Source organism: Macrotis lagotis, chromosome 2 (assembly GCF_037893015.1).
Source record: "Macrotis lagotis isolate mMagLag1 chromosome 2, bilby.v1.9.chrom.fasta, whole genome shotgun sequence".
Lineage (NCBI taxonomy): Eukaryota > Metazoa > Chordata > Mammalia > Peramelemorphia > Peramelidae > Macrotis > Macrotis lagotis.
In genome coordinates, this window is record NC_133659.1 from 173,716,179 (window position 1) to 173,734,936 (window position 18,758).

Here is an 18,758-nt window from a genome sequence, read left to right on the forward strand (position 1 = left end):
CCTTTACTTCCTATTCCCTGGTACCCCTATAATCTGTTACTCCTGCCCACAGGCCCAGGCCCAAGCCAAGAGAGAACATGAAGGGGCTGTGCAGCTCTTGGAGGTAATGGGAGTCTCAGAGACTTTTAGGGGAGTGTAGGGCATGAGTAGGGAGGATTGTGGGGAGCTCCCTGGTAGGATAATAACCTCAGGCCAAACATCATCTATAGGAAAGAGTATTTCTGTCCCCTGGGGCCTGAGGCAGGGGTTAGAAACAGAACTAGGCTGTCTGATCCAAGTGTCGAGTTGTTTTTATGATTGAGGGGAGGTGGTGTGGGGGGAGAAGATTTCCTCAGACTCCTGTGTTGGCTCCTAGCTGCAGAAAGAGAAAGCTCCCATTGCAGCCCCACCTGGACTGCCTCTTTCTGATGGGTTCTAAATTGCCTTGGGGAAGGGCTCACAGCTAGCAGCTGCCTCCCCCTAGGACTAGGTTTCTTCCACCTCCCTCACAGGTGCTACCCTCACCTCTGGGCATCTCCTTTCCTTTCAGGAGCTGCTCTCTCAGTCCTGGGAGCTGCCCTGCCTGGAATTGCAGTCCGGCCGGTTCCTTTCCCCTTTCCCTTCCCCTTGCCTCTCTCCCTCTTCCTCCTTTCTCTTTCTGTCCCCATGGGGCTAATAAGCAAACATGCGGGCCAGAGGGGCTCTAACTTCTCTGTTCTTTCTTTCATTGCTGCAGTCTACCTTGGATTCCATGCAGGTATGCCTTTCTCTTACCTGCAGGCTCCCTAGTCACTCACCACAAGTAGGATTCCCATGCAGGGTTCGGAGAACAGATCATCAGTGTAACCATAAAGTGGGGATGGGATTGCAGAACTCATCATCGAATCTGTGTACTCCCGAGAGTCTGTTTGGTCCCTCCCTATTCCTTCTGAGCCCCCTCAAATCCACTCCCCCAAGCCCGAAAGACATTCTGTTTCTCAAAGCTCTGGTTGTCAGAAAAGATATCTCACTACTGAGCTTGGAAGCAGATCTTGTAGACAGGTACTAGGCACTGGGAGATGTGCTGGACCAGGAGTCTGAAAACTCAAATTTTAAACCTCGTTCCCCTTTTTCTCTTCTGTAAAATGAGGAAGTTGGACTAAATGGTCCTTCTGATTCCTTCTAGTTCCAAAGGTCTCAGTTCTGTATGACAGACTTGTAGGTTAATGGCCCTCCTAAGGGAGACTTAGGAGTAGTTTTTGGTTTATTATTATCTTTGTGAGTCATCCTGAAGATAGAATTCCCCACCCCCTTCACCTCTCTGTGGTAGGGGATTTGGGTCAATGAATGTGGGAAGGTGAGAAGAAATGGAGTTGGGAAAAATCCAGAACTGGTGCTAATTTGGATGAGGGAGAAGCTTGGGAAGATGGGAACAATCCTTTTTTACATTGGAAAAGCCTTAGAGGCAGCTGTATAGGCTTACTTGGTATATATAAATTGTATATAAATGCATGTACAGAGCTCCATCAAGGTTTCTTAGGCTAGGGACAATGGGGATTGTGAGCAGAGTTGCCATAAGATCTTAAGATCAAAAATCTGAACTTGTAAGAGTCTTCAAGATCATGAAGTTCAACTTCCTCATTTTACAGGTGAGGAAACTGAGGCCCAGAGAGGTTAAGTGCTCAAGGTCAAGAAGCAGGCACTAGAGATAGAATCTGAAACAAGGTTCTCTTGTACCATTCTACTAAGAGAAGAAAAAAATCTAGAACCCTTCAATTTTACTGAGAATATTCCCTTATTCCTTGGCATCTGATACTAATAGAGAAGGAGAAAGGGAAAGTGGCATTTAACTCTTTAAGGGATGGTGTTGGGAGGGATATGGCATTGATCCTAGGGGGAGGAGAGAGGAAAAGGGATTCCTTCTGGGCTGGGGGAAGAGGTTGACTTGCTCCTCTGGGGATGAGGGGCTCATGACCTGTGCTTCCCAGGCCCGGGTGAGGGAGCTGGAGGAGCAGTGCCGCAGCCAGACGGAACGCTTCAGTCTCTTGGCTCAGGAGCTCCAGGCCTTCCGAATGCATCCAGGCCCCTTGGATCTGCTTAGTTCAACTCTGGGGACCAGTAGCACTGAACTGCCTTCTGCTCCCTGCTGCTGCTCTACCCCACAGCCCTGCAGGGGCTCCAGCCCCAAAGGTACAGGACCAAAATCAGGGTATCAATGACCCTATCTCCTGCTTCTGGAATGTTTGAGGCTGTGTGGTGCAGTGGTTAGAGGGCTGCCTCTAAGGTGAGAAGACCTGGGTTCAAATCCTGTTTCTTGATATATAAAGACTGTCTCACTTTGGGCAGGATTCAATGTTTTAGATAAACTCTGTGAGACTATAAATTGCTCCAGAGAAGGGGTGGACTTGCATTAGAAAAGGAATTAACCTCACTCTGATGAAATCATAGGTCCCTTTACCCTCCTTCAGGGTTAACAAAGTACTCTCCTTACAAGAATCCTATTGGGGGGGGGGGCCTAGGTGGTGCAATGAATAATGCACTGGCCCTGAAGTCAGAAGGACCTGAGTTCAAATACAGCCTGACACTTAAAAATTACCTGTGTGACCTTGAGCAAGCCACTTAACCCTATTGCTTTGCAAAAACTTAACAAACAAAAAATTCTATGAGATGATGAAGTGATTGTTTTACCCAATGAGAACATGAAGACACTAAGGACAGGGGAAGTTATGGAATTTGTATTATGTGTGGACTGGTAACTTGCTCAGTCACTACAGAAGTCAAAGGGGAATTATTGGATGAACCAGCAACTTGGGAGAGCTAGGACCCCCCCCCCCCCCCAACATGAATTGGAGAAAGAGTGGGAGAATATAGATTGGGAGGGAAAAATCTTCCCATATGAATCCTGGGAACTCTTGGCCCCAGGAAAGCTATGAACATAGACTTCTTACCTGATATACATATATTGAAGGGAAAGTGTGGGGAGGACAGACTATCTTATCTCTAGGTCCTGAGATGCTCATTTCATTGTTTTTTTGTTTTGTTTTGTTTTTGTAAGGCAATGGGGTTAAGTAACTTACCCAAGGCCACACAGCTAGGTAATTATTAAGTGTCTGAGACTGAATTTGAACTCAGATCCTCCTGACTCCAGGGCTGGTTCTCTATCCACTGCACCACCTGGCTACCCCTCCATTTCATTGCTCTTTAGGGGAGTTCCATAGTGGGAGTCACCTTCTTGGATGGGAGTGCTAGGGTGTGGAGGGACAGTTACCTGCCAACTTTCTTCCTTCCCTCTCTCAAATCTTTTATCTCTCCTCCAGATGTGGACCTTCTGCCAGGCTCTCCCAGGCATGGTGCCCTAAGGGCTCCAGATGCCGTTTCTATTGGTCACTCTGGGACCCCAAGAAGGGCTGCTAAGAAGGCAGAATCTCTTTCCAACTCTTCCCGCTCTGAATCCATTCACAACAGTCCCAAGTCATGTCCTACTCCAGAGGTCAGTGTTCTCCCCAGACCAAACTGATGCTCACAAAAGGGAGATTAGCCTGGCTAGCTAGTAGTCATTCTAGCATATTTCTGTGAAGAAGTGAGTGGGATGTCCCATGATCATCCTTCTTCTGGGAGTCTTCTGTAGGATAGGTCATACCCTGCCCTTTGCTGTATTAATGGAGGGCTGGGGAAAAGTCTGGCTGGACAAGGGATATTGGACAGAACTCTGCCAGCTATCTCCTGAGGGTATAGGAATTGAACTGAGCATAGCTCCCTGTCCTCAGAGGTTGGGTTGTAGTCCTGCCTCAGGTTGCTTTTTGCTCTGGTCCTTGGGGGACCCCCTGAGACCTCAGGGGACTAGATTGGATAGAGACACTTTGGCGCCAGGAATACTTGCAGAGAGACTATTAATAAGAGTAGTGATGGGCATAGGGGTAGTTCTCTGCTTCTAGGACCAAAGAAGGTACAAAACCAGGTCTGGGATGGAGATGAGCTCTAAGTTACTAGTCTCCTAATGATGAGTTCCGAACTTCCCTTCTCTTGGAGATTGTATTTTCATGCCTTCAGTTATCCTGCCTATTCATTCCAATTACTATGCCCTTTGTCATCCCAGCATTCAATCATTTTTTTCCCTCAGGACTTTTAGTAGAAGACAAAAATTTTCCCTGTACCAATATGGTGCCAGGGTCAGGTATTGGAGGCAATATCCCATTGTTGTGCAAATTGTGAAGACATGGCTATCCAAAACTTCTGCCCTGACTGGTCTTTCTGTTTCTCCAAACTTTTTCAAGATCCAGCCAGTCCTGTTGCACAGAGTGGGAAATATTGTATATAAGATTGTGTCTTTTATCCATCCTTTCATTTTATCCTTTCCTCTTTGAAACAGGTTCTTAAAAAAGGGTTTGTAGTCAGGGTTCATGCACTCCCCTTAACCCCACATATACACAAGGGATCAGTGGATGGACTTGGAGAGTATCTGTAAAAAAAGTTGCATTTTTATTTTCAGTTGCCTATAAACAAGGTTTCTTAACCTGGAGTCTGTGAACTTTTTTTTTAAAGTATATTTTATAATTTTTTCAATATGATTGTTCTCCTTGGATATCTTTATTTTGTACATTTAAAAACATTTTGAAAAGTGATTCATAGGTTTCACTAGATTACCAAGAAAAAATTAAAGAATCCTTTGGGGTTAACATTTAAATTCTGCATCAAAATTGTCAATAAAAATGCCTAGCTCCTTTTACCTCCAATCCTCCCTCCCTATCCCACTTCCTCATCCTCATCCTCATCTCAGTTCTCTCTCTCTATTGTCATACTAATAGTTTGGTCTATCTAGTGCCTTATTAACTTCTGCCTACACTATTATACTAGCCTCTTAATTGACCTCCCTTCCTAAAGTCTCTCCCCTTTCTAATCTACCTTCTGCATAGATACTAGTGATATTCTTATAGCCCTGGGTCTTACATGTCCTTCCCCACCTAACATTTTTACCTCTGGTTCTCACATATAAAGTCTCCCATTTGGCATTTAAAACCTTTTATAACCTGAATCCAACCTACATTTCCATCCTTTCAGATATTCTACCTTTTAGTCAAATTGTTTTTGATAGTTGCGCATCCATTTTTATCTTTCTTCCTCCAAGTCTATAATGAATTCCTGTCTACCTACACCTGTCCATCTCTTAGACTCTTTGGTTCCCCTAAAAGCTTAGTTGGACCATCTCCTTCTGCATAATTCATCTCCTTCTCCATAATTCTCTCCTCTTTTTCTTTTTTTACCCTCTCTGAATTATGGTACCTCCCCATGTCTCAAGTGCTTTCCTTTGTTTATATTTTGTACCTATAATGTAGGCACTGAATAAATTCTTATTGATTGATTGGTTGGGAAGGGGCTCCCTCTGCTGGAAAGATGATGGGACAGGTTAAAACTCAAACTTGGTATTGTCCTTTTTTTCTTTCCTGATACCCTCCTTAAGTTGGAGAGGGGTTCCACACTTCAGAGTAATTTATTCAGAGGGTTCCAGCTGTTGATATGGAAAGAACATAGGGTCCATTTGAATTATGCTTTCAAAATGTTCATGCATCTTTTAAAGTGTCTGAGACAAAAAGGTTTGTATAGTCTGGGGAAGTTAGGCTTTGCAAACCTTAAAGAATCTGTTTCTGTCTGTTACTTCCTTTCATCCCTCTAGGTGGATACAGCCAGTGAGGTGGAAGAACTGGAGGCGGACAGTGTGTCCCTACTTCCAGAGACTGAGGGTGTCTTCAGAGGGGCCAAACTTCAGGTCTTCCTAGCTCGGTACAGGTGAGCATCCTCCCTGCCGGATTCTCTTAGGTCATCTTGCCCGGCTCCCTTCAACCTATCATGTATCACATGACAAAGATGCTGAGACTGGGTGAACTGGGATGCCTCTGGATATGGGGCAAGATCAGGAGGGTTTAGAAAGAGGGGTGGTGGAGAGATCTGACCTGAGGTTTCCGTGTGTGTGTGTGTGTGTGTGTGTGTGTGTGTGTGTGTGTGTGTGTGTTGTGGTAGGGAAGCAAGACTTTGTCCTTTCATTAAATGGGAAAACTTAGGTGTCCAGGAGGGAGTGGAGGGGCCAGGAGCGGGGCAGGAAACAAGTGGGAGTGGGGCAGTAGTGTCCTCCTCCCTCTTTTCTTATCCAGTGACTTGACCTCTCCTACCACTATTACCAGCTACAATCCCTTTGATGGTCCCAATGAGAACCCAGAGGCAGAACTGCCGCTAACTGCAGGGGAGTATATCTATATCTATGGCAATATGGATGAGGATGGATTTTTTGAAGGTAAGTAGAATAGGAAGATAATTTCATCTCATTCCCTCTTCATGAAGGCTTTTTAACTAACTGATCCCTCTGTCCAGATCAATCAACTTCTCTCGAGGTGGCACCATAGTGTACAGAGCCCTGGACCCCAAGACATGAAGATTGAAATTCAAATCACTCACTTAGCTGTGTGACCCTGGCCAAGTCACTTAACCTCTGTCAGCTTTAGTTTCTTCAACTATAAAATGGAAATAATAATAACACCTACCTCTCAGGGTTGTTGTAAGGATTAAATGGGATACTATCTATAAAGTGCTTACTCCAGGACCTGGCCCATAATAGCATTTAATAAACTTTTGTTTCCTTTCCTACCTTTCTCCCTCCTAAAGTCCCGGGGGTAGACTGTGCCTTTGCCATTTATTTTTTTCTTTTTGCAAGGTAATGGGATTAAGTGACTTGCCCAGGGTCACACAGCTAGGTAATTATTAAGTGTCTGAATTTGAATTCAGGTTCCTCTGACTCCAGCTCAGGTGCTCTAGCCACTGTGCCACTTCGCTGCCCCATCTTTGCCATTTCTAGGGCCCATATGCTTGTCTTTTCTTGGAGGTCATTTGAAAGTCTAAATTCTTAATTTTATCTCTTCACTCCACCCTACTCAAAAAACTGGGGTCAAGGACTGAGTATATGGGGCTGTGTAGGGAATACAATAAAGGTAGTATATGAGGGTGAGTCATTTGTTCAACAAACATATTAATCACTTAGTATGTGTAAAGTACTATTCCATTTTGTGACAAGGGGTGAGATATAAAGGCAAATAAGTTAGCTTTGGCTTCCCATCATATTGATCATCACTTCACAGGACTGAGTTTGCCAGGGCTAACCCTTCAGACCCTTGAGGTAGCTAGGTGGTGCAGTAGATAGAGTCATGGAGACAGGAGAACCTGAATTCAAATCTAGTCTCAGACATTTATGAACTGTGTGAACTTGGGTAAGTCACTTAACCCTGATTGCCTCAAAAGAAAAAATGTTTGTTTGTTTCAGTAGATAGTGCCTCCAGTTTGGGTAGAAGCTGTGAGGTGAATGATCATCTCAGGCTATAGCTTTTTATGCCAGAATAACTAGATTTCGCAGAGTCACTGCTAACTCAAAGGGTAATCTGTAGCTCACTGACTAGTCAAGCCCAGAATATGGAGCTTAGAGAGCAGCACTGGCTCTTCCCTTTTCTCCCAAGTTAAATTGCTTCTCTACATCTCAATATCCTCATCCATAAAAATTGGATTAAATCAATCAACCAATCAACAAATATATATATGGTGTGCCAGTCAGTATGCTAAGCCCTGGAGAGACAAAGGCAACTCTGCTTGATATCACAACTAAAGCTGCCTCTGTAACTTCTACCCATTACCCTGGAGATGCCCACTGGGGCCAAACAGAATATATCGGATTCCTCTAGATCATGAAAGGCCTTCAAATACTCAGGGATATAATATTCAGAGATGTACAAACCAGGGTAAACATGCCAATCTTAATATTATATAACCTTGCAGAATTCAAGACTAATTTCACATCATGAAGAAACAGCCAGGTAGTGGTGCAATGGATAGAGTCATCCAAACCAAAAATCGTTTTTCAGTAATTTCCAGTTTTGTCACATTCTTCATTGACCCCTTTTGGGGTTTTCTTGGCAGACACATTGGAGCCTGCCATTTCCTTCTCCAGCTCACTTGACAGATAAGGAGACTGAGGCAAACAGGATTAGGTGACTTGCCGAGGGTCACACAGTTAGAAGTGTCTGAAGCCAGATTTGAACTCAGAAAGATGAGACTTCTTGACTCCAAAACTCAACACTCCATTCACTACACTACCTAGCTGCTCTGGAATCAGTCAGGAAGACCTAAGTTTAAATTTGTCTTTAGATATTTATTAGCTATGTGATCCTGGGCAAGTAACTTAATCTCTGCCTACCACAGTCTCTTCACCTATAAAAAAGGAATGATAATAATCTATCTCCCAGAGTTGTTAAGTCAATCAAAGGGAATAATATTTGTAAAGTGGTTTGCAAATCTGTAAAGTGTTGTACAAATCCTAGCTATCATTATTATGAAACATGTGACTAGGACTTTTATGGAGGAATTAGAAGGATGAATATAACTATTAACCAATTATGAATCACTAGCATTTGAATAACATTTAAAGAATATGATTTAAAGAGAGTAACTCCTAGTACAAATTGCTATCTTCCTCAGTAAACTTCAGTTATTAACAAGTGTCCCTTGATCTAAGTGTGGTCCTATCACTAATATAGGTGTCAACATCTCTTACTTAGTTTTCTCATTGCTAGCTAAATCAGCATAGCATTTGCTATTGAAGGAAAAGGGCTCTTGCAAATGTCTTAGCAGGTTGTTGTAGTGGTGAGAAGAAGGGTCATGTAGTCAAACCTGGGTATGAGTCCTCAATCTGATAATACTCATTGACTCTGAACCTCAATTTCATCTGGTTGGTACAGTGGATAGAGCACTGGCCTTGTAGTCAGGAGGTTTGGAGTTCAAATCCAGTCTCAGACATTTGCCACTTACTAGCTGTGTGACCTTGGGCAAGTCACTTAACTCTAATTGCTTTATATCCAGGACCCATCTTCAGTGTCCTGATTCATATCTGACCACTACACCCAGATTGCTCTGGAGGAGAAAGTGAAGTTGGTGACTTAGCAGAGACCCCCTCACTTAAATCTAATTCATGTCCTTGTCATGGCATCATCTCCTTGATGACATGATCTTCTTTGAAAATAAAGGACAGACATCAACATCACCTGTAATGATGCTTGTTCAACCTTATCTCATAGCATTGTTGTGAGAATCAAATGACATAATATATGAAAGTACTTTCTATTCCAGCTAACATTTAAGAATCTACCTTGTGCAAATGCTCTGGGAATATGTTCTCAGCTATCAAAAAGTTCTTTGTAAATTGATAGTTTATATATATATGTGTGTTTGTGTGTGTGTGTGTGTGTGTATGTATATGAATATATATATATGTGTGCATGTATATATATATAAATATTTTATTATCATTATATTCTTTGTGGCAAAAAAGAAGGGGGGAAACCTATGACATCATATGATTCTGCTAACCTGAATAGAATCCTGTGTGTGGAGATTTTTTTTCCTGTACCTGAATGATTTCCTTAAGTTTTACAGATAGGGTTTGGATTGTAGTTGTTCAGTCATTTCAATCTTTCTGACTTTCTATAACCTCATTTGGGGTTTTCTTGGCAAAGATCCTGGAGTGGTTTTGCCATTTCCTTCTCTAGCTCATTTTACAGATGAGAAAACTGAGGCCAACAGTCGGCTTGGCCAGGTCACATTACTAGTTAGTGTCTGAGGCCAGATTTGAACTCAGGAGGATGTCTTTCTGACTCCAGACCTGGCACTAGATACACGATGGCCAGACCTAGCTGGTGTGTGGTTGGATTAAATTACTTCAAATAAAATGCTTAAAATTCTCCATTGCTGCAACATTTAAACAGAAGCTTCCAATCAGGGTGCACTCTTGATTTCTCATAGTTCCTTTCCTTTTCTTCTTCTCCCTTCACCTTTGCTCAGGGGAGCTGATGGATGGCCGCCGGGGCTTGGTCCCCTCCAACTTTGTGGAGCGAGTTTCTGATGATGACCTCCTGACCACACTGCCCCCAGAACTGATGGACCTGTCTCATAGCTCAGGCCCTGAGTTCAGCTTCCTAAGTGGGGGTGGGGTTGGTAGCAGTGGGGGTCAGAGCAGTGGAGGAAGCAGCCAGGCCAGGCATGAGGAGGAGAGGAATGAGCTCAGCCCCAGTCCCCTGCTGGACCCCCCTGCTGTGCCTTATCCCCGACACCTGGCTGTCCTAAAGCAGTTGGCCCACAGTGTGGTGCTGACATGGGAACCTCCTTTGGATGGGGCTGAGGTTCAGGGATACCATATCTGTGTGGATGGAAAACTGTATCAGACCCTGGGCCCTGGGACACCCCGAAAAACTGTACTGGAGCATCTGGACCTGCAGTCAAGATCCTGCTGTGTGTCTGTTCAGGCTCTGACCAGCCAGGGCAGCTCAGACCCTCTCCGCTGCTGTGTTATGGTAGGAGCAGGGGCTGGGTTGGCCCCCAGCCAGTTGCGGGTCCGCCGGCTGACCGCCACATCTGCTGAAATCACCTGGGTGCCCAGCAATAGCAACCTTGCCCATGCTGTCTACCTCAATGGGGAGGAGTGTCCACCTGCACATCCAGGTACCTATTGGGGTACCTTCTGCCACCTGCGACCTGGCACACCCTACCAGGCCCGGGTGGAGGCCCGGCCCTTTACACTTGGGCCTTCGGAGCCAAGCTGGGAGAAACTACAAAATCGAGCCGCTGTAGTACATTTCACCACTTTGGCAGCAGGTATGAAGGGTGAGGAATGGCCCGGGGCTGTGCCACCTGGGGATTGCAAGGCAGAATGAGCTCCTTCTTTGAAAGGTCTGACCTCAGGAAATTAAGTTACTGAGAAGAGTGTCAGAGGTTCAGGGCTGCCCCCCCCCTTCCCTGGGAATGAACAATGGAGCTCCTTGTCCTGTTGGGAGGTCCTAAGCTTTAGAGATAGATGGACTTTAGATATTATTGAATCCAAATCCCTCAGCTTACAAATAAGGAAATTGAGGCCCAGAGAAGTGTCTTTGTCCAGGGTCACCCAGGTAAATAGCAGGATTTGAATTTTGATTCTAAATTTGGTCTTTTGATTCTAAACCTATATCATATTGCTCCCTCTTTCTAGGGATTGATTAGATGGGGGGGGTTAGATCCCTGACTGGTTTTCTATTCCTCCCCTCTTCTAGGCCCCCCAGATGCTCCCCTGGATGTACAGATTGAGCAAGGCCCCTCTCCAGGGATCTTGGTCATTAGCTGGCTCCCAGTCACCATTGATGCTGCTGGATCGTCCAATGGTGTTCGGGTCACAGGTTATGCTGTTTATGCTGATGGACAAAAGGTACCATACTGGGATTCAGGGGGGTCACACCCACATTTTTAGTCCCTTCGTGCACTCTGCCAACATTGGTTCCTATTGCAGATGAAAGAGAAGACCCTTATCCCTTCCTTTCTAGTAACCCAGAAACAGCTGACTATCGGGCCCTCCCATAATGATACTGCAAATTTGAGACCTCCAGGGTAGGGGTGTTCTGGGGAGCTGTTGTTTCTTCCCTAAGCCTCAAAATTTCTTCTTTCCCCTGCCAGATGGTTGGGAGGGTGGTCTTGAGGATGAGAGATGGGGAACTGACCTTTGGTGGGAATGGGCGCTAAAGACAATTTTTGCTCCTGTGCCCCTGTACTCCAGATTATGGAGGTTGCATCCCCAACAGCAGGCAGTGTGCTGGTAGATCTGTCTCAGCTGCAGTTGCTTCGAGTGTGTAGGGAGGTGGTTGTGCGTACCATGTCCCCACATGGAGAATCTGTCGACTCCATCCCTGCCCAGCTTCCAGCAGCCTTGGCTCTGGCCTGTCCATCCCCTCCAGCTCTCAGACCATCTGCTGCCTCCTTGTTGCCTTCCACAAACCCTGAGACCAAATCCCCTCCTTGTCCTGCCCCTATGGGCCCCGGGGATTCAAGTCCCCTCCCTCAACACTATGATCCCCCTGGAACCCAAGACATTGCAGAAGACCTCCCCAGCAGCCCCTCAAAGACAGCAGAGAGACTCTCTCAAGAGGATTCCACACAGGACAGCTTGCAGGTGGTTATTGTGAGAAATTCTTCTGCTAGGTCAAGTCCTTGGGCTACTGGGGATGAGTTGGGAGAACGCAGTCTTCCCCCTAGTAATTGCTTCCTTTTTCAGGAGGAGGCTAGAGCTCTCCCAGCAGCAGTGTGGGCCACTGGAGGCAAGAGAGGCCAAGACATGGGATCTCCTCAGTTGGGGAAGAAGGAGGAGGAGGCAGTGATGGTGGCAGTGAAGGGAGAGTCTGGTCCTGCCCCTTGCCCAGCTCCAGGAGGCCCTGCTGAAAGGATGCTGGGGGTAGAGACTGGTCGAGGAGAAATTGGACCTGGGCTTCGAACCAGGGCTGAGGTGAGCATAGGGGTACAGTGTTCAAGACAGAAGATTATCGTCATAGCATGTGGACTGGAAATTGAGTGGCTATACTTCCTTGTGATTCTTCTCCATCTTCTATGGTTGGCTAATATCTTCTCTTTCTCTTTGTCTACATAGTGGAATTCAACTCTTCCCCCACCAATCACTATTTAGATGGCACAAAGTACTTTAATTAGATGTGGTTTCATATGTGTCTCACAATAACCCCATGAGGTAAGAGGGGTGAAGCAAGTAGTACCTCAAAAAGGAAGAACAGCTTCCCAAACCTCTTTTTCCTTTCAATTAGTGCTTAGAAATGCTTTCATTCATCAACATTCTTGATGAGCTCCCAAATATTCTCCAACTCATGTCTCAACCCCATTCTATCAAAGGGGGAAAGAGGCCCAGAGAGGATGTGTGTTCTACTCTACTGGAGGTCACCATGCCAAAGTCTATGTTTGGTGTTGGCATGAGTGTCCTCTTTGCTCAGGTAGGAGCTGAGTTTTCCTAAAGGACTTAATTATTATTTATGGGAAAGAAGGGAGAATAAAATCAATTTACAGAGATAGGAGATGATGAATTCCAGAATGCTAGGATCAGACCCAAAGAGATTTCTTAACTCTTCAGAATTTAGTTAGCTTAATTCTGGTCCCTGAGGAAAACAGTAAGACCTCCTGAGGAGGTGTGTGTGAGAGAGCAATTGAAGGAGGGGTTAGAAACCTCAAGACCCAGATCTTGTTGGGGAAGAGACCCTGTGACTTGAATAGAAACCTTAGGATGTCCCAAGGCCATAGCTTGTGTAGGCTGCCACAATTAGAAAGAACAAGACCAAGATCAAGGAAGCCATCTGGGGAGCTTCCAATTTTAATTAATTAAATCTTGCTAACTAGGTGCTAAGCTCATAGTCTCTGCCTGCTAAAGGAGCACTGCTGTTGTCTGTGCTCTCTAAATTCTGGTGCCCTGGATTCCTGGATTATAGACTGGCTCTGCCATCATGATGGGGGGGGGAATGGGAGAGAGAGGAGAAAGAAGGGAGAGACGGGGAGGGAAATAGGAAGAGCGAGAATGAGAGTGACAGCAAGAGAGAGCGAGAGAGAGCGAGAGCGAGAGAGAGAGAACAAGAACAAAAATAAGAATGCCTAGATTCTTCCCCACAAACGCTCTGTTCTTTCCCACCCATACTCTTCAAAGTTGGTACCCCTTCTGGTGTCTCAGTCAAATTTTGTGGTCAGTTCTTTCAGCAACCATTAATCCAATCATAGAAAGTAAAAGACCATCTCTTCATTTCTTTCTTTTTTTTTAAGGTTTTTGCAAGGCAATGGGGTTATAAGTGGCTTGCCCAAGGCCACACAGCTAGGTAATTATTAAGTGTCTGAGACTGGATTTGAACCCAGGTACTTCTTACTCCAGTGCCGGTGCTTTATCCACTACGCCACCTAGCCACCCCCATCTCTTCATTTCTTAGGACTGAGATTCTTCTTTTTTTTTTTTTCCAGAAGAGGAAGGGAAGGTCTAGAGAGGTAAAGTGGTATAGTGGAAAGAATGTTGGCCTTAGATTGAGAAGAGCCAAAAATCTTTGAAATTTGAATGACATTGACAGTGACTTAAGGCCATTCATCTCCCTTCTCTGAGCCTTAATTTCCAATGGAAATAGCAAATATATTTTTAAAAATTTTATTTATTTAAGGCATTTATTTATTTATTCATTCATTCAATTATTTATTTGTTTATTTAAGTGACTTGCCCAAGGTCACACAGGGAATTATTAAATGTCTGTGGCTGGATTTGAATTCAGGTCCTCCTGACTCCAGGGCTGGTGCTCTATCCACTGCTGTCCCAAAATATTTGTGCCATTTACCTCATGTGGCTATTGTGAGGAAAATATCTTGTCAATGTATATTATTATTATTATTTTTATTAATATAGATTTCAAATTCCACTCACTGTGCTGGGTCTCAAACAATCTCCCTCTTCCCATTCCCCTCCTCTTGCCCCTTCTTTGTTCTCTCTCTTCTTTTCCTCTAACCTTCCCCATTCTCCTTCTTGCCCCCTTCTCAGTTTCTTTCTTTTTTCCCCATCATTTCCCCATCATTTCTCTCTTTTTCCTCTCCTTCCCAATATCTTTCCCCACTTACTTTTCCCTTTTTTTCTCTTTCCTCAATTTCCCTTCTTTTCTCTATTTTTTCCTCCCTCCTTTCCCCTAACCCCCCCTTTCTATCTTGCCTTTTCTTTTCCCATCCCTTTTCTTTATTCATTTTTTTTCTCATAAAAATCTTGCAGGGAGGGATTCCTTCCCATTTATACTCTTATGCCTCCTCCTCCATCCCGTTTCCCCAGCAGAGGGAGGATACTGTTGAAGTTGGGGCCCGCCTGACAAACTCTCTCATGGACCATGGCAGAAACTCTGACCTGTCAGACATCCAGGAAGAAGAGGAGGAGGAGGAAGAAGAGGAGACAGGCATAGAGTCTCTCTCTTCCCCCCAGCATGGGGAGACCAACAACAGGGAGAGTGGTGCCAAGGTAACGGGGTGAGGGGGAGTCTGATTGAGTCTGATTTTCCTGGGCTACTTTTACTTCCATTTACCAACCATCACTACAACATCTCTTGAGCTGAATATAATGTTCTAGTCACCATGTTGAGTTTTGGGAAAAGGAGACCAGGTGGATGAGGTTAACTTTGTGAGTCCTCTGGGAGCTGGTTGGGGTGGGGGGGGGGGGAAGAGAAAATTTTGTCTATTGCTTCATCAAGGAATGGTGCCTGGAAGAAGTCTTTTAGGATTGAGAGAATTCCAGAAAGGGTAGCTCCAGAACCCAGACTGGATGACAGAAGGATAGGGAAAGGCACATAAAGAATCTGAAGTCCTTAAGCTGGTAGGAAGGGGATGGAGAGAAGAAAATCCTCTTTAATCTCCATTAAGACTTTCCTGTCACTCAATGTCACCTCCCTATCCTGGGGTTCAAATGTCTCTTCAATGAAGCCCAAGGATTAGAATGTGAGGCATTGGGAGACCTAACTTCTCCTTCTGGTTCTGCCTTCTACATGCTGTGATTCTCCAGGAGGTCATTAATATTCTATGGACCTCTTTTCTCCTTTGATAATTCAGAGAGAGGTGGTTGGAGAGTACTTTGGAGGAAGCTGAGGGAGGGATGTTTGATTGTCCTAACAGCCTCCCCCCCACCCCAACCTTTGGATGGTGTTAACCCTTTTTTCCTCTTTCCCAATGACCCCCTCATTCCTGCCACTGCCTATGTCTCTTCCCCCACCCCCACCCCAGCTGGACTCTTGTGAGACAGACAGTGATGAAGAGATCCTAGAGCAGATTCTTGAGCTCCCTCTTCAACAGTTTTGCAGCAAGAAGCTATTTAGCATTCCTGAAGAGGAAGAGGATGAGGTGGAAGAAGAGAAGGAAGAGAATGAGGAGGAAAAGAAGGGGGCAGGTGGTTCCTTGACTTATGCCCACTTGCCAGAACCCCAGGGGTTAGGACTAAATCGCTCTGGCAGCCGCCTCTGGGATCTGAGACCTCCCTCCACAATCCCTGACTCTTCCCTGATAAGGGACCCCCTTGAGGAACTTGCCCCCTGCCAGGCTGGAGGGAGCCCCTTAGGGAGCAGGCGAAAGGGAGGGGGCTCCCCTGAGAAGTTGCCTGTCCGCAAGCGATCATCTGACCTTCGAGAGCACTGCAGTCGCCTTCTCAGCAGCAGTGGGACCCAGGGATCTGGAAGGTCTGGTTCTTCTTGGGAAAAGGGTGCACCCTCGCCCAGTGAGGGAGTGAAATGTGGAACAGAAACTAGTGGGAAGGGGTGGTCAGGCCTATCCCGGAGATGTTCCAGGGGCCTTGCACCTGAGTCAGGTCTGGCCAGCTGTTTTGCTCCAAAGTGCTTGGAGATCAGTATCGAATATGACTCTGAAGATGAACAGGAATTTGTGGGCAATGGCAGTAGCATCTCCTCTTCTTCCTGCTGTTCTCAAGATGGAGAGGGCCGGGGCACTGGATCAGAAGGTGCCTCCCTAGGAGGGAGACGAGGGGCATCTGGGGCAAGCCCTAGCCCCAGCCCCAGCCACTGCCTTCGCCTCTCTAGCTGTGAGAAAGGGGAGCTGGAAAGAAAAGGCCGAAACCTGAACTGCCGAGTGAAGGAACCATCCTCTCGGGTCTGTGTCTACCTACCTTGGGCATCTCCTGTACTAGCTACTGTTGTGCCTCCCTTCCCTGCTTCCTGCTGTGCCAGAGTGCTTTGTGGGCTCCACTGCTCATCTGCCAGGAGGTCCCATTCCATGCCATCTCCATCTGCAGCTCTGGGAGTTAGGTCCTCTGGCTCCCTCTCACCTGCCTCTTCCCCACATGCATTCTGTAGCTTCAATGCTTCTGCTGCTTAGGACCCTCTTCATTCTACTGCCAGTTGGAGGCTGGCACCAGATTCTTCCCTGCCAGAGATCAGACCAGGCACCCATTGCTTCTTGGCAGGGAGGCCACTTGCCTCTAAACAAGATAGCAGGTCATCAAGTTTGGGAGGGGAGATCACTTGAAAAATCCCAGGAAAGGAGCCTTTCTGAATGTCTAACTTCAGTCCTCTGGGTTGCAACTCCAAACCACTTATTTAGGGGAGTTTTAGAGGGCAGCGGATAGAGGCAGAAGTGGGATAGGATTAGATCTAATTCTAGGCTCCATCTTTCCTGACTCAAGGTGTTGATGCAATTTAAGGGAGATTAGGAAAAGACTCTAGGAAGAAGCATGTTGTGTCTGGCTTTTTCTGTAATGTTGCTTGGCTGCCGGGGAAGCCAGAGGTGGCAAGGGGAAGGGAGGAGGGGCTCTATCTGACCTAAATTGAACTCATGAATAACAAAGAATGGGAGATGATTTCTGATCCTTCTGTCTGTAGATAACAGAAGCTAGAGAGCTCAAGGTCCAGGACATTGCTGGACAGAGGGGCCCCCCCAGAAAAGGAAGTCGAGCTTCTAGGCTAGCTGCAACCGAACTGGGTGAGTGGCTAAGAGGCAGAGCTGGAGGAACATTGTTTAGTGTAGAAGTCAATCCTTCCTCCCCCCCCCCCTTTTTTTTGGCAAGGCAATGGGGTTAAGTGGCTCGCCCAAGGCCACACAGCTAGGTAATTATTAAGTGTCTGAGGTCGAATTTGAACTCAGATACTCTTGACTCCAGGGTCGGTGCTCTATCCACTTCGACACCTAGCTGCCCACTTTCTTCTTCTTTTTTTTTTTTGTTTGTTTGTTTGATTTTTAGGTTTTTGCAAGGCAAATGGGGTTAAGTGGCTTGCCCAAGGCCACACAGCTAGGTAATTATTGTGTCTGAGATCAGATTCGAACCCAGGTACTCCTGACTCCAAGGGCCGTGCTTTATCCACTAATCCACCTAGCTGCCGCCCCCTTTCCCCTTTTCTAAAGCACATCCCTTCTTGGTCTTGGAGTAGTCATGGTGCAATGGAAATTGTGCTGGATTTGGATTTGAAAGCTCTAGATTCAGATCCTGACTTTTTTTTTTTTTCTGTTTGCAGAAAAGGGGAAGTAGGGGTGAAGAGGGTGGTGGTAGAAGAGATGACCTCAAGGCTCTTGATCTATGATCTTTTATCCCTTAGCCTTTCCAAGAAACCAGGCAAAAGAGATTTCCCCTCTGAATGAAACTGTTCGGATCTTTGTGGCTCTCTTTGACTATGACCCTGTGTCCATGTCACCCAACGCTGATGCTGGGGAGGAGGAGCTTCCATTTCGGGAGGGTCAGCTCTTGAAGGTGAGAATGCTCCATATCCTATCATCTTGACTTCTGACCAGAAAGTCCAGATAGCCAGTCTTGAGAGAGCTCTCATGGGTAGGACTACTATGGGGAATTTCTGGAGATCTCACTGCAATGTTCATCTAGGGAATTATTTATGTAGCTACATTTAAGCTGGTTCACACACACACACACACACACACACACACACACACACACACACACACGGACAGTCTGAGCTCTTCATCCATACATTGATAAATAAGATCATTTAAAGTATCACTTGAGCTCTTCCCTCCTTTTGTGAACAAATGATTCCCCCGTCCCCCATTGTCAGTGTACATTTTATGTGGGTGTGATTATACCCATGCTCTAAGTGGGGGTGGTATTGGAAACTATGAGGAACAGTGGAATGAATATGTCCTTGGTGGGAGAGTTGAACTGAAAAGCAACCAGCCTGAAGCAGGAGAAGTGGGTGGAACCTAGCAGACAGCATGTTAGGGTGGAAAGACTGGAGCAGGCTCTGCCACTTGCTGCCTCTGTGACTGTAGACAAATCATTTGACTTCCCTGGGTCATAGTTATTTATAAAAGGGGGGTGGGGGTGGAAGATAGGTATTTGTAAAATGAAGAGGGAGGTTTTAGATTAGATCATGGATTCTTAACCTGGAGTCTTAGAGAGGTGGGGTGAAGGGAAGGGCTGTCTGTTAACTTGGGTGGAAAAAAAATTAAATCTTTATTTT

At 45.7% G+C, this 18,758-nt stretch overlaps 1 protein-coding gene across 1 annotated transcript in view; it reads left to right on the forward strand.

Annotated features, from left to right (window-relative positions):
- Positions 1-18,758, forward strand: part of TSPOAP1 (TSPO associated protein 1) — a 41,169-nt gene that overhangs the window by 13,701 nt on the left and 8,710 nt on the right. The window contains 14 exon segments of the mRNA XM_074223623.1: positions 53-103; positions 716-736; positions 1,947-2,148; positions 3,276-3,448; positions 5,630-5,742; positions 6,135-6,244; positions 9,829-10,638; positions 11,070-11,221; positions 11,567-11,959; positions 12,062-12,289; positions 14,630-14,812; positions 15,568-16,443; positions 17,172-17,271; positions 17,883-18,034. Of these exon segments, the coding sequence (XP_074079724.1) occupies positions 53-103; positions 716-736; positions 1,947-2,148; positions 3,276-3,448; positions 5,630-5,742; positions 6,135-6,244; positions 9,829-10,638; positions 11,070-11,221; positions 11,567-11,959; positions 12,062-12,289; positions 14,630-14,812; positions 15,568-16,443; positions 17,172-17,271; positions 17,883-18,034 (3,564 nt within the window).